We start from the raw sequence: 22,461 nt of genomic DNA on the forward strand, positions 1-22,461 counted from the left end.
TGTTGGCTTTTTTAATGGTGCTAAGATCCACTGTGGTAGTTAATTAGCTGCAGTTAGCAAGCCGGATTTCGTTTTAATTGACAAAACTTTGTTGCTGTTGGAAAGGTTTACTGTAGCACTCAGGCTGGCCTCAAACTTAGAGCATGCTGGCTCAGCTTCCTGAGTCCTGGGCCACCAATCTGTGCTGCTGACAGAATTCTTTAGAGCAAGGCATGAAGGGATGCAGTGGTAATCCCAACCCACACCCACGGATGAGGGGCCCTCGGGCTCTAGGCCAGCTGGACCGTTCAGGGTGACCTGTGTTGGCACTGTCAGAAGGAAGACCAGAAGGTCAGAGGCCCTGCTAGTGGCACTGGTGACCTGGCAGGAACCCTGTCTGGTCCCACAGTGGCGCCGGGCAAGCTGCTTTCATTCTCAGGGATGATTATGATTAGACCCATGATGGTGACTTCTCATGTGGTTCACACCAAAGAAAAGCCGTGTTTCCCAGTGGAGCTTTTTAGTGAGTGCTGGACAGATGAGATCCTAATACACTTCAGGCCTCAGAAGGCAGAACATCAGCACTGGCCTGTTAGTTTGGCCTGCTGGGTGATCCTGTCAGCCCTCTTGAATAGAACCTTCTGGAATGATAGATATGTCTTCTAATTTGTGCTTTCTAAAACAGCCCTTATCATTAGGCACCTTTGGGTGGTTAACGCTTGGTGTGCAGCTAATATGGCAAAGCCTGAAGTTTAAATTTTGCTCAATTAGTATAAGTTTAATCAAAATGGCAAGGAAGAAGCATAGGTCTGGATTAATTTGGTTAGAAGCGGAGAGAATCAGATGCATTCTGCCTTTGTCATGTAAGGGTCTCCAAAGCCTGCTTGCTTATGGGGAAGTGACAGGAAAGTCTGGGGTACAGAGGTGCCAATACCTAGAGACTGAAGTCTGAATACCCACTTACCACTTTCCACCGCACTTTTAATTAAAACAAGTCAGTGAAGACAGACAGTTGAACAATGCATTTAATTCTGCAGATACTTACGGAGCCTTCTAAAACAAGGATAGCAGCTCCTGGGCACCCAGTGAGTGTTCCTTACAAATTACTGGGCGTTGTGTTGGTGGTTTTCCTCCCGTAAGTAAGTTTGCATAGTGATAAAATCTTTGTCAGATGAGTGCTGCAGACAGCGGCTGCACAGAAGGGACCTGCTGCTCTCTCTCAGAACACTTGGAGGTGCAAAGACAAGACAGTGGCCTTCCTTCACAGACAATCTCTTCTTAGTAGGGGCACACATGCTTAACAACTAAAATGTAAAAAACAAAACAAAGAAACAAAAAAAAAAAAAAAAACCACCAAAACAGTGCAAAGAGAGGGAAATATTCAGTCCAGATTTTTTTCTAAAGCTGTGTACCATAAGATTTTAGGATTGCTTGAAATGCCTCTAATTTATGCAGAATGTTATATGTGTACACACACACACACACACACACACATATATTCACAGCCCATTTTTCTGTTGAGGATTTAGTTTCTGAAACAGAAACGCTTAGGAAACACTTACTGGATGAATGGTAGGCAAAGGACTTTAAAAGACTGGTGTCAAGCCAGATTTTGAAAAGACTAAGTTGGCATTTACCTGCTTAGTAGCTAAAAGGTGCTTAATACAAAGGCCTCAAGCCATAAGCTACAGCATGCCATGTGATGTGGAACTTGGTATACTACTGGGTCATAGGAACGCCACCATTAGGGAGACTGGGTTAAAAGAGAAAGAAGGCCTCACCATTGTAGGCATTGGATTTCCAGAGTCAGAAGCTAATAAACCAAAGGAAAGACAAATCGAAGAGTTTTGCTATCAAGTTCTTTAATTTTTTCTAACTTTGTCCTCCCTGGTTTTTGTAAGCCGTTGCATGACTTTTGAAGCTGTAGTGGCAGTTCTTGCCGAATATATAAGTAGCAAACCACGTCTCTGGCACAGTGACAGTGAACGATGCATGGAACTGTCACCATTACTGCTACTGTCTTCCTTAATCTTTTGGGAAAATAGTTAACTGATTTGTAAAATAGTTTAAATAATCTAGCAGAATCTTACGTAAGGAGTGAGTAGGGCATTCTGTTTACTGTCTTTCTATAGCTTTTCTCTACAGTCTTGGCTTTCAGTATAGAAAACACGGTAGTAAGCCTTGAGTGTGTGTGACTGAGGCTGGGGTCTTGACACTTTCGTTTGTTAGGACAGCAGGCCTTGCTTGTGCAGGCTTCGGGGGGGCCTCTGCTGCTGGAGCACGCAGTGAACAATTGCCTGTGCTTCCTCTGCCAGCTTTCAGTTTGGACGCCGAGCAGCCTGACTACGACCTGGACTCTGAAGATGAAGTGTTTGTGAACAAACTAAAGAAGAAGATGGACATCTGCCCGTTGCAGTTTGAGGAGATGATTGACCGGCTAGAAAAAGGCAGTGGTCAGCAGGTAACTTCATTTCTGTGTGTTTGTGTGCTGCGCGTAAATTCCTGCAGTGTGTGGAACGGTGCGGTAGTGAGGAGGGCAGAGGCAGCAGACTCTAGCATTAAATAAACACGAGAGTTCACGTCTGCCTAATATTAACCTGTATAATTTTGAGCAATATGTTTGGATTTTTTTGTGCCTCAGTTACCCCAGCCATGTATAGAGATAAAAATAATAAACTAGAGGGACATGATGACACACCTTTTCCCAGCACTTGGAAGGCAGAGGCAGGTGGGTGGATCTCTGTGTTCAAGGCCAGCCCAGGCTACATAATAAGACACCCTGTCTTCTAAGCAAAAACAAGCAAAAAAATCTCTTCAGCTTGCATTTGTATATCGGTGAGTAATTAGGAGGTGACTAATATCAAGTCCTAAAGTCATGAGATACCGCAAGCAATGTGACCTGTGACATTTGATTTGGGATTACTGTAACGATTGCACACTCAAAGGCTGGAAGTGTGGCTCAGTAAGCACAGTGCCTACCTAGCTGGGCTTGCTCCCCAGCGCCCTGTAAACAGGTGCTGGTGTGCACCTGTCTTGATCCCAGTACTTAGAAGGGATCAGAAGTTGAAGGTTATCCTCAGCTATGCAGCCAGTCCAAGGTTAGCCTGGGAGGAAGGAGACCTTGTGTAAGGAAGCATACTGTCAATCCTGGGGTTGGCTTGACTGCACTGACTGAAGCGTGACGAATGGTTGAGTCCTTGCACTGTGTTTGATGAAAGTGACATGATGGCTTTACATTCAGCCAGTCAGTCTGCAGGAAGCCAAACTCCTGCTGAAAGAAGATGACGAGTTAATTAGAGAAGTCTATGAATACTGGATTAAGAAGAGGAAGACGTGCCGAGGGCCGTCACTCATCCCGTCAGTGAAGCAGGAAAAGCGAGACGGCTCCAGCACAAACGACCCTTATGTGGCTTTCAGAAGACGAACTGAAAAAATGCAGACTCGGAAAGTGAGTGGGTTTTTAATTTTTAAGAAAAATTATAGTTAATACCTTAATATTGCGACTTAATTCTGTACTTTGTATAGCATTTCTTATAATTATAGCAGAGCGGTTGCCCAGTGGTCCAGAGCACTTTTTTCTCCGCCAGGGCACAGTGCTGCAACTCCTGTACCCCTGTCACAGAACTCATAAATGCCTGTGATGACACTCTTGCTCCTAAGGGTCCAATGCCCCTTCTGGCCCATGGACACTGTGCATACCCACACATAACATTTTTTTTAATTACACTGGAAAACATTAAAGTATGTTGACCTTTAGAGTTTTCATGGTGGTCTTAATGTGTATTGATATTGATTCACTAAAAATCAGGTACAGGATTGCTATCTCGGTGGTCTGTGTTCCCTTCCTGTGTCTCTTAGCCATAACTCTGCAGATGCACACGTCCTTACAGTAGCTGGGTAGAAGTGCTTTGTGACATTAAGCAAGCAACTTTATATTTTCAGAACCGCAAAAATGATGAGGCCTCCTATGAGAAGATGCTTAAGCTGCGTCGGGACCTCAGTCGGGCTGTGACCATCCTGGAGATGATAAAGAGACGAGAGAAGAGCAAACGGGAGCTGCTGCACCTGACGCTGGAGATCATGGAGAAGAGGTGAAGCTCACAGAGTGTTCTAACTCCTGTAACTACAGGAACAGTTTAAGTAATAGAGACTGTGATGAAAGGCTGTAACATTGTACACAATTTTGTCTTGTTTTCCAAAAAGTGATTAGGGGTAGAAACAACATGGGTTTTCTGTTGAGGTGCTCTTTTGTTCTCTTTGAGGTGTTTGTGGCTGTGTGAGGCAGAGTGTGTGTGTGTGTGGTACTCGTTTATTTGGGCTGTTTTGTGGGGCTGTGGGGGGTGTACTAGAGACGACACCAGAGCCTCCCACACTCTAGGCAAGCATCTTACTGAGCTGCACCTCAGCAGCAGATGTGCGTGAATGGTTAACACTCAGCTGACCTCTGGGTGAGGCACAGAGTAAAGGCTCGGGTCTCGGGGCCTGCTTCTCGGTTCCTACTTTCCTGCCTCACCCACCCACCCAAAGAAGTTACTTAAGTTTTTTGTGATTCTTTCAGAAAAAAAAGTTTATAGCACAGACAGTCCTAATGACAAGATGCTCCTTGGCACTACTTGAGGCATTTCAGCCTTGGGGTTAGCCCCCCCGTCAGTCACTTTGTGCCGAGATAAGGCTACAAGGCTCGGTCTGTCAGCCTGCCTGTCGGTGGGCCATCTGGTTGTGAGGCAGCACCAGAGGACCCATGGGTGGCTGATGCCTGTAGGAAGTGGTGCAGACAGGAGGACCAAGAGTTCACAGTGAGGACTTAAAGATGGCTCACAGGGTGCTCCAGCAAAGGTCTGGGTTTGATTCCCAGCACCGACATGACATCTCACAACCTCTGTAAGTCTAGTTCCAGGAGGTGCAGTGTCCTCTCTGGCCTCAAGGGAGAGGCACACACATGGTGACAGGCGCGCTTGCAGGCAGACCGCCCATAGGTGTTCAAGATCGCCATTGAGTCCTTAGCACATTGAAAGCCAGCCTAGGCTGCATGTCTGAGAAAAGAGGTGGCTCTTCATGCTGTTCTCCCGCCACAACAGGCACGCAGCTAACAGCTGCGGTGCTGGAGCCCTGTCACAGTGCACAGCTTAGTGTTTCCTCTCTCGTCTCAGGTACAGCCTAGGTGACTACAGTGGGGAGGTCATGTCTGAGGTCATGGCACAGAGGCAGCCCTCAAAGCCCACGTATGCCTTCCCCATCATGCCCACCACTAACAGCGGTCAGTTCAAGCACCAGGACACCATGGACGTGAAGGAGTTCAAGGTCAGTAAGGTGAGTAAAACTTTGTAACCGTGCCTGGGGTAAACAGGAAAGATCATCACTCTACAACCAAGGCGTGTGGACACTAAAGAAAGCAGCTTGTCGTGTTTCGTCCTGCTTCCTTACAAGGGAGGCTTTTCTTCTGTGTGGTGAAGGTGTTGCTGAGAGGGGCTATGAAATGTTGATGGGGTCGGTAGTGTGGCCAAGTTGGAGAGAACTTGGACTTCCTGGTGTAGTGTTCTGTGATACATCTGTGCATGGGTATGTCAGGTGACTAAGGAGCATGGTAATGGTGACATAGTGGAGTTGTAGAAGTGGGAATGTCTTCACCAGATAACCCACAATTCGTGATGAAGAGAAGGAGTACAGGGAATTAAAAGGGCAGTCAGTGTGCCTTTTGGAAAATGCACCTCAGGAGGAAAAGTATCTCATACCCACCTGACCTAATGTATCATTAACTCTCACTTGCTACTCTATTTCAGTTCAGGAAGTTGGTTGCTCTGCTGTTGGTTTTGGTATCTCACCTGCTGTGTTGACTATCACGTTTCTGCATGTTTTAATTTGGTGACACACTTTCAGACCCGAATGTGTAATTTAGCATATCCTCTGGAGTGGTGGTTTCTGCAGCCTAGACTCTCCCCGTCATTTAGAGAGCTGCCCGGACCATCTTACATGTTGACTTAAGAGTGCAGGGTTTCAGTCAGGTGAAGAGAATCGCTCTTTGATAATCACAGACGGTGGCTGATGACCCGGCAGAGGCCAAGGCTAGCAGATTCTGAGCTTAGACAGTCTGGTTTACACAGTGAAACACCACCACCCATCCACCCCTGCCAGAAAAAAGGTTAAAGGTCATGCTCCAAAATATTTCTTTATTCACACAATTTCTAGTCCTGCATATGCACAAAAATTTTAACGGGATTTTTTCTGTTGTTTTAATATTGAAGTCTGTTGTCCACCAATGTGAAGTACGTGGCCTTACAGATCACTTCAGAAATCTTACCTTGATTTTTGTATTTCAGGATTTAGCTCTGATTCTAATTATACAACATGCTTTTCATTCTGTATGTTCTAACACAAGGCATGCACTTAATCTGGTTTACCTTACATTCCTCCAAGTTAAAACAAATCAGTGGAATAGTCTTGTCATCTCAAACATTTTTTATTGGTTTTCATTTAAATTGTCTTGTTGTCCACTGGAGAGAAACGTGGGCGGTGAAGAGCTCTCACTGTTCTTGCAGAGGACCTGGGTTGAGTTGCCAGCACCTACATCTGACGGCTTGCCACTACCTGGACTTGCAGTTGCAGGCATCTGGCTTTTGAAGGCACCTGCACATTCACACATACACACAAGTGTTCTGTTTTGAATAGAGCAAATGTAGCTTCTTAGGGAAAACTGAGAATGCGGAGAATGACCCTCTGAGGGTGGGAGGAGTGCCAGGGAGGAAAACCCGAACTTTTTTAATAGTTGGCGCCCTTGGTTCCCCCATTAGTAATGAACTAAAGTTACTAATGGAAGCTGTAAGTGGGAGAACATACCGGGAGGCTTCCAGTATGTAACTGATTTGTGTCTGCGTTACAGCAGGATAAGGCTGACCTCATTCGGCCGAAGCGCAAGTATGAAAAGAAGCCCAAAGTCTTACCACCGTCTGCGGCTCCCCAGCAGCCGGGCCCCGCCGCACTGCCAGTCTTCAGTGCTAAAGACTTAAACCAGTACGACTTCCCCAGCTCCGATGAAGAGCCCCTGTCCCAGGTAAGCAGGGCCCAGCTCTGCACACGCAGGGGGGTTGTACGAGCCCACGCGGCTGATCTCTCGTTGCTTTCTTCAAGGTTTTGTCTGGCTCTTCGGAAGCTGAGGAAGAGAATGATCCTGATGGCCCTTTCGCTTTCCGTAGGAAAGCGGGCTGTCAGTACTACGCTGTAAGTGTCAGACTTTCTTTGTAAGCAACAAGCAACAGACTGACTGACAAAAAACAATAATTTGGATTTTTTTGTTGTTTCTTATTTTTAGCCTCATTTAGACCAAACTGGCAACTGGCCCTGGACTAGCGCTAAAGATGGAGGACTGGGAGATGTGCGCTACAGATACTGCTTAACAACTCTCACTGTGCCCCAGAGGTGTCTTGGATTTGCACGGAGACGGGTTGGGCGTGGTGGAAGGTAACTGGCCTCCGCTCCCCTTGCACCGGCATGCTCTTAGACAGTGGCATCAGCCAGAGTGGACAGGCTCGCGGCTCAGCTGTGCTCACGCGGTGTCTCCACATGCCCCCCTGCAGCCTCCCCCGGCTCACCCACTGCGTAGCTCCGATGGTCCCTATGTGGGTTCTTGTCTCCCCAAGCTTCTTAGCACCTCAGCTGAGTTATCACAGGGTAGACTCCTAAGAAAGGACACGTGTAAATTGTGTTTACACATTCAGGATTGGTTCAGGAAGCTACAAAAAAAAGTCACTGAATTTTGGGAAAACCTCACATCAACTTCTGCAAAGACTGCTTAACTTTTCTACTCATGGCCTCTGTCAGGCTCAGTTCTTGGGTCTGACATAGAATACCGTCATGCATGGAGAGAAGGAGCTGCAGAGCCCAGAATATGTTTTGGTTGAAAGACCGTTTGAAAAAAAGAACTTTTATCCAACTTTGAGATTTGAGGCTAAAAGAACCGGAGCCAACCAGCAAGGTAGCTCAGTGGGAAGAGGCATTTGCCACCAAGGTGACAGCCCGAGTTCTGCCCCCAGGAATTACGTGGTGGAAGCAGAGAACCGACTCTAGAGAATTGCCCTCTGACCTCTGCATGCATGCTGTGCGGTGCGCCCTGTGGCGTGCACACACGGTGTAAAAGCCAAGTGCTGCAGCGGTGAACTTCCGAGCGTTTAAATACCCAGCATAGTGTCCTCGGCTGTAGGGCGTTCGGGGAAGAAGGGGAATCGTGAGGTGTAACGTCTGGTGTCTGCTCCTTGTGCAGGGTCCTGCTGGACAGAGCGCACTCGGAGCACGACAGCGTCCTTCACCGCCTGGACTTGGACATGCTTTCCTCACCACAGCCTTCTCCAGTCAGTCAGTTTGCCAATACCTCAGAAACCAGTACCTCGGACAGATGCTGCTCTAAAGACCTCAGTCAGATTCTAGTGGACATCAAATCATGTAGATGGCGCCACTTTAGGCCTCGGACACCACCCCTACATGACAGTGACAGTGATGAACTCTCCAGTAGAAGGTCACATAGGAATATAAGTCGGGCAGGAGCAGCACAGCCGGGGACCCACACGTGCAGTACCTCCACGCAGAGTAAAAGTAACAGTGGCTCGACACACTGTGGTACGTACCGGGACGTGGGGGGCTCCATCCTGCTGGGGGGTTACACGCACAGGTAGATGCCGGACCCCACTCAGTAGTGTTTGTGCCGTGTGGGTTTGTGTCTGTAGCTTTCCACGGCCAGCAAGAGGCAGTGTGTTGCCACGTATGTGCTTCTGGCTACCTTGAGGCAGCCCAGGAACACAAGGCTCAGCAATTCAGTTTTCAAGTCATAAGAAAAGAAAAGGGAGCCTGAGTTGTCAGTGGTGTGTACTTGAACACCTGATCTGGTCTACTTACATTTAGAGGCCAGTAGCCAGTAGTTACACACAAATGACACAGCCATTCAGAATAAATACGAGAGAAGCTGAATTTTAATATTTTGGAAAAAAAAAAGTTTTAAAACGAAGATAATACTAACTTCGTTGTGTGGTGTGACTAAAATGTGGAAAATAATACAGTACCCTTGACTTTGTTTTTTAAATCATTCAAGTCCACATTCTCTGAGTTGTATAAATTATAAAGTTCACTGTCAAGGTGGCTCAGCGGGTAAAAATGCTCCGTACCAACCCTGACAATCTGAGTTCAGATGCCAAGACCTCACGGTAGACAGGGAGAAGCCGACCCATTCAGGTTGTCTTCTGGTCCTCGCCTGTGAATAAAGGCATTTGGGGGCTTTGGGGAGGTTGTTTGGAGACAGGGTCTCACTGTCTAGTTCTGGCTATCTTGAAATGACTTCTTAGGGCAGGCTGGCTTCAGCCTCACAGAGATCTGCCTGGCTCTGCCTCCTGAGTGTTGACGTTAAAGCCACCATGCCTGGCTTTAATGTTTTTAAATTATGTTCTTAAAGCGCTTTAAGGGTGGTTTTAATACAGATTTGTAAAAAGAGGATTACTTCCCTAATTACCTATTTAGGTTACAAAGTGTAACCTAAGGGTAATTGTAAGTGTGAGAATTTGCTGTCATCTTCAGAGGCCTTCAGAAAATCCACATAAACTAATTACTTGTTAGTTCTAAAAAAAGAAAAGAAAAAAGGTGATTCTTTGAGCTGACCAAACTTGAGAATCAATTGGAAAATGTGTAGTTTCTGGAACTTAACTGATTATAATCCCACTACCTTCGGTGACTTTTTCTATCTTTCTGGTCTTTAACATCAGGCTGCAGAGCCGATGGGTTGGCGGCTTAAATGAGCATGAGGGTGGGGGATATAAGAGTGTGAAATTGTAATAGGTTCCCGAAAATGTCTCTAAGAGGCGTAAAGTTGTTGACACTTTATGGAGAAAATAGTCACGTCCTCTCACCCACATCGACTCACTCCCAGAGTGGAGACACTGATGTGCACAGCAGGCCTCCGTCCAGATCCTGGTGCAGCCTGTTAATGTCATACGCTGTGCCTGCCAGTCGGCATGGCTTACAGATATCATTAAAAGGTAAACATTAGCAAAAGTTAGCTGGTAAAACCTTTGATAACTGAGTAACCTTTCTGCTTGATCTTTTTTTGACAATGGGGCTTTTTAAATGCTGTATTTGTTTTTGTGTGTGCCCAGAGAGTGAATGTCCGCACGCCACCATAGGCCACACTTTGCTTTCAGATTTGTGGATGTTGACAAGATCTCTGTGGCTCTGTAAATGATGTCACATGCGTGTTTAACATAAGAGAGTTCAGTTAACAGCCCCGAAGACAGAAAAGAAAATATACACCTACTGACGTGTTACATGGAAGGGTCTTGTGAGTGTCTAGCCAAAAGTGTCTGCAGCTAGATCTCAGCTGTGCTGGCTCAGCCCTCCATCACCGAGGAGCCAGTGCTCGCTGCTGCATGGGCCATACACATGGCTTCAGATTTAATGCTTTCTGGTGTTCAGCTGACTCAGACGATGCCTCGGTACCTAAAGCCATGCACCGCACCCACCAGGCTCCTTTTCTGAATAGTTATCAGTGAGTTCCTTACATGTTTTTAACAGAAAATTCTAAGTGAGTGTGGGAGTCTAGTCTTTTTTTTTTTTTTTTTTTTTTTTTTTTTTAAGAATGCCCAGTTGTACAGCTACTCTCACGGCCCAGGTTCCTTCTGCTTGCTTCCTGGTCTGTGCAACCACAGGCATCCTGAGTAGAGTGTTGGGTAGCCTCCAAGGAGGTGTCTGTGGTTTCTCTATTCCCTTTGTTCTGTGTGACAGAAGGGGGAGCTTGGGAGCAGGCTTTAACATTTCTAGGGCTCAGCCTACTCAGGGAGACATTGGTTCTTTTTAATGATCCTTAGTTAATTCATGAATTGAACTGTTGCCAAATCGTTTTCTAGGCTTTTATTAATCTATACTAGCTCATTTACAGTGATTGCTCAGTAGTTAGGCATCTATTTTTTGCATCTGAGATTGGATGGCTATCCAAGTACCATAATTAGGTGAGACTATTCCAGGGCCTAGCTCAGTAGGGAAAGGCTACTTACTGCCAAACTTGCCATCTTGATTCTGTCTCCAGAAGCCACATGACAGAGAGCATCCACTCCCACAAGTTGTTCTTTGTCTTCCTGGTACACCCATGCACACTCTCTATATCTCTCAGAGAGAAAGAAGAGAGACACGAGCATACACACACAGAGATGGGAAAAGGGGATGCGTATGAGTGAGTAGATGATACAGAAAGACTAAACTGCAACAGTGACGAGCCGAGTACTTAAGAGCGTAACTTCCACTGAAGTTGAAATCGGCATCATTGTAAGTCGTTTTTCTAAAATCACACCATCGGTAACAGTCTGCTTTATTTTTGTGACTGAACTTATATGGATAGAATTAGAATGTTTTCTAATCCAGAATCTTCTGGAAGGTAGGCTTTCCCCGCAACACCTGTGTGAGGTGCGCCGTGAGCTCCGCAGCTGTATGTAGGTGTTGCAAGGGCCATCATGGCCAGAAGAGCCCTGGGCTAGCAAAAAGGCCACACTGAAGTCACAGCCAGGGGCACCCCAGATCTGACACGGCTCACCCTCGCTTGAATTGCAACACACCTTGGTTTTTAAGTTGAGCTTTTTAGGTGGCTGAGAAGGGCTTAGGGACACCTTTAATTTCATCTCCTTGGTGCAAGGATCCTACTTCAGTAACTAGACCATTTCACTTTCATTTCCTCCCTCCCTCCCTCCCTCCCTCCCTCCCTCCCTCCCGTCCTTCCTCCCTCCCTCCCTCCCTTCCTTCCTTCTCTCTCTCTCTTTCTCTCTTTCTCTCTCTCTCCTGTTTCATGGGGCTGGGGATTGGCTCTGCATACTAGGAGAGTACTCTACCACTGAGCCATATCCCCAGCTTTTAGTTTTAATTGCCTTTTTGGTTCGGCCTGTTAGAATTAGAAACTTCTGATTTGAGCGTATATTTTAAAACAAATTTGTGGCTTTTGTTTTTAGTGACATGTAAATGCCTTTAAGTAATCCAGACTGTATTTTGAAATGGTTATTTCTTGCTGATAGCTGTGTCCCTTCCCACCCGTCCCCTTTGAGTACCTCAGTTAGTTTGCTGCGGTACAGGGCTATGCCTGTTTCAGGTCCTGGAACACAGCGTTTCACCAAGCTTAAAGTTGGCGGAGAAGTAGATAGAGATTACTGAAAACGGGGTGGTTTCTGACATCTGCCTTAGTATTTCTGAAAAGAGGAGATAGAACAGATCAAGTTATTCTACGTTGAAGGCACTTGCTCGAAAGTTGATCCATACATGGCCAGAGCAGCCTCCTCCGTTCAGACTTGTTTTCTCGTGGGAATGTGCTGTGTTGTCTCTACACCATCCCCTGTCCTCCCAAGATAGGCCCACTTCCTTGTCCAAGCTCCCACAGGGGCCCTCCTGGCTTTTGTATCTTTACAATATCAAATCCAGAGCTGTTCTCTTTTGTTTCCTTTTCTTTTGTGTTTGGAATTTGACGTGTCACTGACTGGTGGTATTCGCTTTCCTTGCACTGGGCATCTCCAGGACCTCAGCCTTCCTCCCCGTGTGAGGTCACAGGAGGAAGGTGGGTGCCAAGGGCCTCACCTGACCACAGAGCCGCTCTTCCTCTGCATTTGCTTGCTTGGTTTTGCCCACCATTTGTGAATTAAATCTGACTGCTACACTTGATCTGAAGTAGATGTGTAGCTGGAAACTTTCCACCAGGATGCCCAGTTCCGTCCTAGAGTTTTAGGAAGTATGGTCTCATGGAGGACTTGGTTAGACCTTAGAGATACACTGGATCAGTGACCTTGAATGCTTCTGCAATCTCCGAGAAAAAAAGAATATAAAATCAGTTCACATTTTAATTATCCACATTTACTACTTATCTTCATATAAAGTCACATTTTATTTGGAATTTTATTTCTGAGAAGGAGCCGAGAGGACCTTGGCAGCCACCTCATTTGATCCTTGTCACATTTAACTGAAGATGCTGCACCACAGAAGGTGGCCTGCTCTTTGAAGACATGGTTTATGATGGGCTCTTATCACTCCACTGCCGGCCTCTCTGTTGCTCTGTTAATCACAGATCATTTACCAGAAACATCCAGACCAGATGTTACAGCTAGACAGCCCAGCACCATCTAGGAGCTCCAGCGCCAAGTGGCCGGCTGCACTGAAGCCTGCACCTTTATCTCTGCGCACTGGCCGGAGGCAGACGTAAAAAAGGAGGCTGCCACACCGCAGCATCGCGAGTGAGGGGGTTGGTTTAACTAGGGCAAAAGTATTTGAAAGCTCATTCCCAGCTAATCACCACTAAGTGTTTAACTAAAACATAAATGTCCTCAAAGATACACCAAAGAATTTGTTCAGGGAAAGGCATTGCTGTTTCTGAACGTTCCTGTTTGCTTTCACTCGTAGAGGAGGGCTTGAGTGAGTGCTGAATTACTGTTTTTCTGAGTATGTAATGGCCTGACCCATCTAGAAATACTCCTTTTTCTTTTCTTTGTTTCTTTCTTTTTTAAAAATTACTGAATATTCTCTACTGAAAAACTAAAGGCTGAGGCAGCAATTTACTTCTAGGATATTAAAGAATAACTTTCAAACACATTTGTTTAAAAAAATCTGATACATAAGTACGTTAAGGTTTGTAAACAGTTGTTTTTATGGAAATGATTGTTATGTTAACTGTGACCCTTCATACCAGGTAGCATTCATTTCTGTAGGTTTTTCGTGGTTTTGACCCAACTCGGTTCAGTTACATGTGAGTGAGTGTGTTCCTGGCAGGAAGTTACTTCTGTCGGTGTTTAGGGAACATCCCCAGAGTGGGAAAATGCACCATGATGCCAGTAACGTGGAGCTGTAACACAAAATAAGGGGCTCGAGAGGAGAAGCACTCCTTGCCCATGTGTCTCATGACCCCAGGAACGTGTGTAGATGCCTAACAGGGCTTCCGCGCCCAAGAAGAAGTGTTGCCTGTCATGCCTCTTGGTACCAGGCAGGAATGGGATCCTGGAGGTATTGGGGATCCATCCTAATTACAGGTGAAAACCAGAAAACGTGATGGGGTGGTGATAGTTCAACTAAAAAAGCCCCTCATGACAGATGGGTGGGTGTTTTGAAAACGGCAGGCTTGAGCTGAAGGGACTCTGGGTAAGCAGCCGGTGCCCTGGTTGGTACCTGGGGCTATGTGCTGAGCTTTGTTTTTGTAACTTACGGTAACTCCTACTGAGACAGAAAAGGTTTCTTTAAAAAGCCTTTTCAGTCAGGTGTTTGTGGTGCCCTTGCTTTTCTTTTTTCTCCCCGCTTCCCTTTTTTTTTTTTTTTTAAACTGACAGAAAGAAAAGAATTAAGAAACAGGTTTCCTTTTTAAAGCTGCACACGCTTTTGGGGGTAATAAATGAACATTTTTTTGTTTGTCTTTTTTAGAACTGAGCTCTCCATAGACACACATAAGTAGCATAGCACAGTGTCTTTCCTCAGACATGACTGTGTACAGTAATCAGCATTACTCCGTTCTTATTGACTGGATTTTGTCCAGGTGGGTTAACTGGGTGGGGAAAACTCATTAACCGTAACCTTGGAGCTTCTTTTCTTCCTGTTAAACTTGAAGGATGAGTTCTCTTGTCTAAGTTATAAACTATCAGATTTACCTTTGTGTAGAGGAAAGTTTGTAATAACTAAAATAAGAAGCTGTGTAGACATTAGTGTTTGTGCACGGTGCTGTGGGAAGGCCCAGGCCTTGGCATGGATGTGGGAAGAATAAAAGTGGAATGCTGGTAACGGGTTTCCCTCCTGCTCCAAGCAAAGGTCATCTGCAAGCTGCGGACTGAGAGGCCGCGGGCACTCTCTGTGCTGTCCAGCAGTGCCACCACTTTAGAAGTCAGTCTCCTGTGTTTAATTCAGGGTGCTCCGTTTTCCTTTTTCTTAAGTTGAAGCCACTTCTGTTAAATATAGGGGAGATGCTGGGGTTGACCTCTGGAGGTGGCCTCTAGCAAAGTCATGTCTACCCAGATGCTTTGATTTTGCACAAAAACGTCTTTTTCTTGGCTGGACTGTTGTGTTGTGGTGCCTGGTGTCCATGCACCATTGTCAACCGCCCACCCCCTTGTTTTATGTCCAGCGTTTACAGCCGAGCAATACCAGCAGCACCAGCAGCAACTGGCCCTCATGCAGCAGCAGCAGCTTGCGCAAACGCAGCAGCAGCAAGCAGATAGCAACTCCTGCAGCACCGCGCCACAGGTGAGGCTTAGGTGTCTCCTGCTCACCCTGCTGTCTCCCGCCAGAGCTCACCTGCCAGGGTTGTCACAACCTTGTACCTAACCAGCAGACTTGCCTCTCTACAGCGGCTTCGGCCTGACTGTACAGGTTTAGAAAGACCGCTCCAGTGAGTGTGACGCCGTGCCCCGCTGCCCAGTGGACAAGTAACTCAGACACAGTTCCCTTGGCTATCGAGTTGCTGCACCCTGACGGCGCTCTGACACCCTGTCCCCAGCCTACAGCCCCGTGCGGCTGACACTCAGGGCCCAGAATTAAACCAAAGCAAGACCACTCTTAAAGCGGGGAAATGATTGCTGTATACTTAGATATGGGACTAAAGGGCTGAGAACTTTCGTTTTTGAAGATTCAAGAGGCCTTTTAACTTTTGAATTAAATTATGACACCATGTCTTCCTTCCTCTTTTACTGAGGGATGATTGTCTTACTATATGCCCTGGAGTGGGTGGTGGCTGGGTTGAGCAGTGAGCGTGACTAACAGAGAGACAGTAGGTAGGTACAGGTTAAATGAATGTGTCCAGCACAGAACAGCCCAAGAAATGTATTTCTAACCTTTCAATTGGGAGTTTTTGCTGTTGTTGCATTCTGTGCTGGCAGGCGTATTCTGAATTGCTTTGTAAATATTCTGTATTACCATAGTAAGATCAAAATGTAAAAACCTTTAAGTTTTACCTTCAGATTTTGGCCTGTGAGATAGAATAAGATTCCAGTGGTTTGCATTTCAAACTATTGAACCTGATTTTGGCATACCTGGACTAATACTGTTCAAGCCATTACACTGATGGCTTTTTTTTTTTTTTCTTTCAGGGTTTTGTTTCTAAAACTTTGGATTCTGCTAGTGCGCAGTTTGCTGCTTCTGCTTTGATGACGTCAGAGCAGCTGATGGGATTCAAGATGAAGGAGGACGTGGTGCTTGGGATCGGGGTGAACGGCGTCCTTCCAGCCTCAGGTGAGAAGAAGGACATCTGCGTGGCCCGGTTATTTTCCGTGCCTGCGTGTTTGCGCACTGTGACCTGGCCACGGCATGCAGTGTTTATGTGCTCTCCTTCTCTCCCCAGGAGTATACAAGGGCTTACACCTCGGTAGCACGACGCCGACAGCGCTTGTACATACGAGTGCATCGACAGCAGGCTCGCCTCTGTTACAGCCTTCCAATATCACACAGACTGCAGGTTCCCACAGCGCGCTGAGTCATCAAGTCACTGCTGCCAGTTCCGCAACTACTCAGGTTCTGTTTGGGAACAGCATTCGACTAACTGTACCCTCGTCGGTCCCCACTGTAAACTCTATCGCCCCAATAAATGCACGACATATACCTAGGACTTTAAGTGCTGTTCCGTCATCTGCCTTAAAGCTGGCTGCCGCAGCAAACTGTCAAGTCTCCAAGGTCCCCTCTTCATCCTCGGTAGACTCAGTTCCAAGGTGAGTAGTCACGGAGTAGTCACGCTGACCTTAACGTGTTTGAAATGGAAAGCGCCTGCCTTGGGCCGTCTGGGGTGGTCCAAGTTTGTCTCCTCTTCCTTCTACATTTGAAAATACATGGCTAAGAACCCGTTGTCTAGTCAAGAGGGAAGAAGTGGATATTGGAAGTCACTGTGAGTTGAATTCAGTCTTGACTGAGCCTGCCACTCACTGAGCTTGTCAGTGTTGCTTCTCTTTCTGTGAAGCAGTAACTTCGAATGTTCTTGCTCCTCTCCAGCTTTGGGTAGGAGTTTTCTTTTGCATGAGTTCATCTGTGGCTTACTGTGGGAGCAGAGTAGTAAGCCTTCCCTCACTTATCTGCTAGCTACTCTTAACAGTGGAAATGATGGGCTGGAGAGATGGCTCAGAGCACTGGCTGCTCTTCCAGAGGTCCTGAGTTCAATTCCCAGCAACCACATGGTGGCTCACAGCCGTCTATAATGAGATCTTCTGGCATACAGCTATGCAGGCATACAGAACATTGTGTGCATACATATCTACATATATATATATACGTACATACGTACATACATACAAAGTCTTTACGGGCTGGAGAGCTGGCTCAGAGATTAAGAGCGCTGGCTGTTCCTCCAGAGGTCCTGAGTCCAATTCCCAGCCACAGTGTGGTGGCTCACAGCCATCTATAGTGAAATCCAATGCCCTCTTCTGGCCTGCAGGTGTACATGCAGGCAGAATACTGTATAAATTATAGGTAGGTAGGTAGATAGATAATAGAAATGATGCCCAGCCCTGGTAACATTTAATCAAGCCATTGCTTTCTCTGTTTACTCACTTTCATGAATTTCAGTAGATAGTTTAGCTTTTTTTTTTTTTTTTTTGGTTGTAGCTCTATGTTAACTCTAATTAACTGTTAATTTAACTCTCTGTTAACTATAATTAAAATCCTACTACAAAGTACTAGGAAAAGGGGAACAAAGACCTGCATTATTCAGATTAGCAAGAAATAAGCTGAAAACTACGAGCACAAATGTTCAAACAGTGCAGGTACTAGCTGAAAGACATTCAGGACAGATCACAGCAGTGTATGTAGTCCCGTTCATTGTATGGACAGTCACTGTCATTTCAAAACAGAGAAATCTTTTCACACCAAGGGAATTCTGTGTTTTATATGATCCCACCCAGAGTAACGTTCGCTTGGATGAAGGAAGGGGGCATCAGAAGTTGGAGTGGGCAAGGCAGAAATGTCAGTTGTTGAGGTAGTGTTTGTGGTTAACTGCTAACTCGGTTTTCCGAGGGGCTTAGCAGTTCCGTAGAAACAGGAGGGCAGGCCTCACCAGGAGGGCAGGCCTCACCCGCAGCTCGTTAGGCCAGCTGTGCGCATCTTCAGTGCACAGCTGAGTGCTTGGGGAAGAGTGCTTTTGTAGCCTAGACTTTGCACGCCACAGGCCCCTGTCTGCATTCATCGGCTCGGAACCAGCAGTGCTGTTGGTCTGCTCATGGTTGATCAGTGGGCGTAGTTCCCTCCTCCCCTGAAACCAGTCATGGCTTTCATTGCTGTAGAATTGTACAGACGAGGGGACATTTGCAGTCTATGGGCTTCTCATGTCCCTGTCTCCTAAGAGCAGGCCTCTAGAACCCGCTGTTCTGATTGCCAGTCCTGCGTCTGTCTCACTTGGTGATTTCAGTGGGACCCAGATTTAAAGTCCTGACATGAATTTTAGTTTCTGTGTTAAATTTCTAAGGACAGCTTTGGGATTGGGGGGGGAGGACCTTGCCATCCAGCCTGACATCCTGAGTTCCATCCATTGTTCTCCCCATGGTGGAGAGCTACATCCTCTGACAGACACACATGATTGCGTAATGCTGTGGAAGGAGTTGGGCCGAGGAAGGCGATGCTGTGCTTGCCAGGACAAGCCCAAGCAGCCATGCTCAGCTGCCCAGCACCCGCATTCTTTATGAAGCTCCTGGAGCCTGTGGCCGTGGCACACACTCTAAACCCAGCGCTCAGGAGGCAGAGGCAGGTGGAGCTCTGAGTTTGAGGCCAGCCTGGTCTACAGAGTGAGTTCCAGGACAGCCAGGGCTCCACAGAGAAACCCTATTTTGAAAACAGACAAAAAAGAAGCAGCAGCAGCTACATATAGTGTGAGTGCTTGTGAGCCCTCCATTGTCAGGGGAACGGGGCACGTAGATCCCTAAAGTTCCCTGCCAGCCTAGCTGACGCTGATCTTCAGGTTTAGTGAGAATCCATATCTCAAAATAATGTGGCGAATGACAGGAAAGGTGCCATCATGTCCTCGGGCCTCCGTGAGCTCATGCACACACCAAAACAGGATAAGGAAGGCTCAGGGCCACCAAATGGCTTGGTGAGTAGAGGGCCCGCCACCAAGCCTGACAAGCTAAGTTTGATCCCCAGAACCTACGTGACGGAAGAACCGACTCCCCAGAAGTCAGGAGATGCTGTGAGATACTCTCGTGAGCATACGTGTGTGTGTGTGCATGTACACACTAAGTGAATAAATGCAAGAAGTTGGGTATGGACGGCAGCTGCAGCTGTGCTGTTCAGAGCTTGAGAAGCTTTGGTGTTTAGTGTGTGGGTCTCTGGGTCACTTGAGTTCCTGTCCAGGATTTTGACACTACAGTTGGCATGGACTTGACTTTTGACACCCGGTTCACCTGATTACTGCTTGGCTGTTTTCCATGGTTGCAGAAGTTCATGCTCCTCTTTATTCCATTGCCCCATACGTCAGGTTTCTTCCTGTCGCTAACGAGAGCTAAGGCATGTCGGGAAGGATGGTCTGTATTGGTTAAGTAACTGAGCCTGTATCCCTACAGGGAAAATCATGACTCAGAAAAGCCAGCATTGAACAACATCGCAGACAACACAGTAGCAATGGAGGTGACGTAGCTCCGGGAGCCGACTGCGGCCTGGGGACACGGTCAGGTGCTATGCAGCAGAGGCGTTGGAACGCAGGGAGGAAGGAATCACACGTGCGTTTCCATGGCAGCTGTGGGGACTCGGCAGCACTGCGCATCTCTCATGCTTCAACTTCTCTTTCTTATTGTTAATAGGAAAAATCAACATCTGTAAATTAAGACTACCGCAATTATCTGTATAGTACTGCATATTTGTAATACCCTTGTATATATGTTACTTGAATACAGAACTGTTCATTTGTGATGCTTTGCACTTGGGCGGGGGGAGGGGGGAACTGCAACAGAGTGTGAGCTGTGAGGTTGTGTAGCTGGTGTCATCACATCATGTGCATGGTGCGGAACCTGCTGTCTATTTATTGTGCCGTGTTTACAGGTTTGTACACTGTACCCCCATGGTTCCTGTGCTGTAGTAAATGTGTTAGGTAGCTGTGGACTCCTTGGTATTTTGTAAATGGTATAACATAACTTGGTTCCCTCTGGGTCCTTGAGTTTTCTGTGTATCATGTGAAAAAAAAAAAATGGTGACATACATACAGAATTTTACAAAAAAAAAAAAGGCATCAGTTTTTTAAAACGGGGAATGTACTGTTCAATGCGGCTCTTCCTGGTCTACTAGCATCAGGACGCGCAACAAGCTAAAAATGAAGTCTCTTGAATCCTCCCGTCCCCGCCCGCCTGCAAGCCTGGGCGGCCCTGGTACTTAAAGCACTAATGTCATGTTGCTGCCCTGCAAACAGCCCCATTTCCTTCCACACCAAAAAGTGTTAAATCAAGTACGCAAACGGAGTCCTTACAACTGGAGTTTATGTTGTCTTGCCCTTTTTTTAGCACAAGAGATGTACTTTTTTATTGTGGAATCGTTTAAAGACTTCATTCTTTACTTGTTCTTACAGAAAGGATATGGGGGAAGAATGCGGTAATTGCTGTCCGTGTATCGTCATTCCAGTTTGTAAAACAGCCAGCCAGCTTTTTCCTTTTAAGCTTCTCCAGAAGGCTGCGAGGCCAGAACCACAAATATCGGGTGCCTTCCTTTGGAAATATTTGACCTCTCTTCTGTGAAGAGGACGGTACTTAGCAGGCTACTACAGCGCTTTGCCAGTACCGAGTCTGAGTGCCCAGTCCAATGGCATACGCTATCCTTAAGGTTTTTAATCCCGCCTGGAAACATTGTGATAGAATCTCACAAAATAAACCCAGGGCATTACATGTTGACAAACTAACGCGCAGTGGTCTTTGCCTTTTATTTTCAACCCTACAACTTGGTGTGACTCTCTGTAGTTGGAGGAGGGGGCCCTTGCCTAGACACGGGGAAGGGAGCGTCGAGTTCATGTTCTCAGTGATTATTTTGACATGATTGTGCCTACAACAGCGGAAGAAATCCCTGGCCTTGATTTCTAATTTCATGGAGGTGGGAGAATAAATAAGATCTAAAATGTGGTGTGCCTAACGGGAAGCAAAGGAAAGAAAAAGGCTGGGCCAGGGCATTGCTGAAGCCCTGTGTGCCGCAGAGGATGCTGGTGATGGAGCAGAGAGCCTGTGTGGAAGAGCCCTGCCCTGCCTTGGTTTCCAGGCTGGACTTGAGGGGAGCTCCTGCTGGTGCTAACCACAGCCATCCAAGGGGCATTGGGAAGTGGCTAGGTCTGTTATATTTTCAGAGGGACCTGTTAAAAGTGGGCTGTGATCCCAGCAGAGGCAGGTAGATCTCTTGAGTGCAAGGACAGCCTGGTGTACAATGAGTTCTAGGACAGCCAGGGCTGTGTAGATGGACCCTGTCTCAAAAAAAAGAAAAAAAGCTACACATGAGAAGAAAGGGTTAAGAGTGACCTGAGGGCAGGAAGGACCAGGTGGTGACATGACTCATTGGGGGCTGGGGGTTGGTGGGGGGATGGAGAGACCAGAGCTCCCAGCTCACTGGCTGGCAACCAGAGACGGTGAAGACAGGGTGGGCCTTTCCGAGGAACACCATCGAGGGCCCCCCGGCCCCCTCGCAGACTCAGTTCAAGATGTGTCCCTGAGCAGGTGAGCGCGGGGACAGCGCTGTGGGTGGAGGAGGGTCCTGGGGATTGGGCTGTTGCACATCCGCGTCAGGGTGGAATCTTGGCAGACGTACAGACTGGTGGGAGTTGGAGGGCTGGGCTGGGGTCACACACTGAGTCTTAGTGGTTAAAGGCGGAGAGTGACAGCAAGGCGTGAGGGTGTAAGGGAGCCGGGGTGCCAAGCTGGCTTTGAGTCCATTTCACCTCCAAGAGAAGCCCCTGCCTCAAAGGAGTAGACGCTGGCGTGAAGAACTGGTTCCCAGCATTTGTACGGAGAGGGAAGGTCTGTCCACCAGCATCTGTGAGGAGAGGGAGGGTCTGTCCACCAGCCTCTGAGGAGAGGGAAGGTCTGTGACCACCAGCCTGCTGTGTCCCCAGCATCTGGTCAGGGCACTGAACTTAACCTGGCCTTTCTCAAGCCTGCACTGCGGACAGGACAGGCGAGGCTGAGGTCCTCAGGCCCGCTGTCCCTGCTGTCCCTGCGTGCTCTGGAGCAGGAAGTGGGGCCTGGCTGGAGAGGTGAGGGGCAGCAGTTGGCAGATGAATGCCCGTGCGGTGTCCTCTCTGTGGCGGTACAGCAGAGGTGCAGGGAACAAGCAAATGCACATTTTAAAAAGACCTTCAGGAGTGTAGTTTGGGGGAACCCCTAAACTATATTTGCAGCGCTTTTGCTACGATGTAATAGCGTGAAATAAAGGACACAGCACAAAACAGCAGCTCAAACAGGAAGAAAAAGTGAGGAGAGGTCACAGCGGCTGGCAGGCCTAGGCCTGAGCTCACGCCTGCCACGCTCCAGGGGCCAGCGTTGGTCTACACCTGTGTGGTTAGACGGATGC

At 47.2% G+C, this 22,461-nt stretch overlaps 1 protein-coding gene across 5 annotated transcripts in view; it reads left to right on the forward strand.

The window, feature by feature from the left end:
* Epc1 (enhancer of polycomb homolog 1) overlaps nt 1-20,809 on the forward strand; it is an 81,100-nt gene extending 60,291 nt beyond the window's left edge. For 2 of the 5 annotated variants that reach the window (XM_021654858.2, XM_021654857.2), the window contains exons 3-14: nt 2,295-2,440; nt 3,221-3,427; nt 3,922-4,070; nt 5,130-5,289; nt 6,857-7,027; nt 7,105-7,194; nt 7,286-7,434; nt 8,234-8,586; nt 15,080-15,198; nt 16,041-16,182; nt 16,292-16,655; nt 19,488-20,809. In XM_021654858.2, the coding sequence (XP_021510533.1) occupies nt 2,295-2,440; nt 3,221-3,427; nt 3,922-4,070; nt 5,130-5,289; nt 6,857-7,027; nt 7,105-7,194; nt 7,286-7,434; nt 8,234-8,586; nt 15,080-15,198; nt 16,041-16,182; nt 16,292-16,655; nt 19,488-19,560 (2,123 nt within the window). In that variant the 3' untranslated portion in view covers nt 19,561-20,809. The remainder of the gene's footprint in view (nt 1-2,294; nt 2,441-3,220; nt 3,428-3,921; nt 4,071-5,129; nt 5,290-6,856; nt 7,028-7,104; nt 7,195-7,285; nt 7,435-8,233; nt 8,587-15,079; nt 15,199-16,040; nt 16,183-16,291; nt 16,656-19,487) is intronic. The other 3 variants (XM_060380628.1, XM_060380629.1, XM_060380630.1) reach the window with 3 other exon arrangements.
* Nucleotides 20,810-22,461: the final 1,652 nt, after the last annotated feature.

Source organism: Meriones unguiculatus, chromosome 3, assembly GCF_030254825.1.
Source record: "Meriones unguiculatus strain TT.TT164.6M chromosome 3, Bangor_MerUng_6.1, whole genome shotgun sequence".
In the NCBI taxonomy this organism is placed as follows: domain Eukaryota; kingdom Metazoa; phylum Chordata; class Mammalia; order Rodentia; family Muridae; genus Meriones; species Meriones unguiculatus.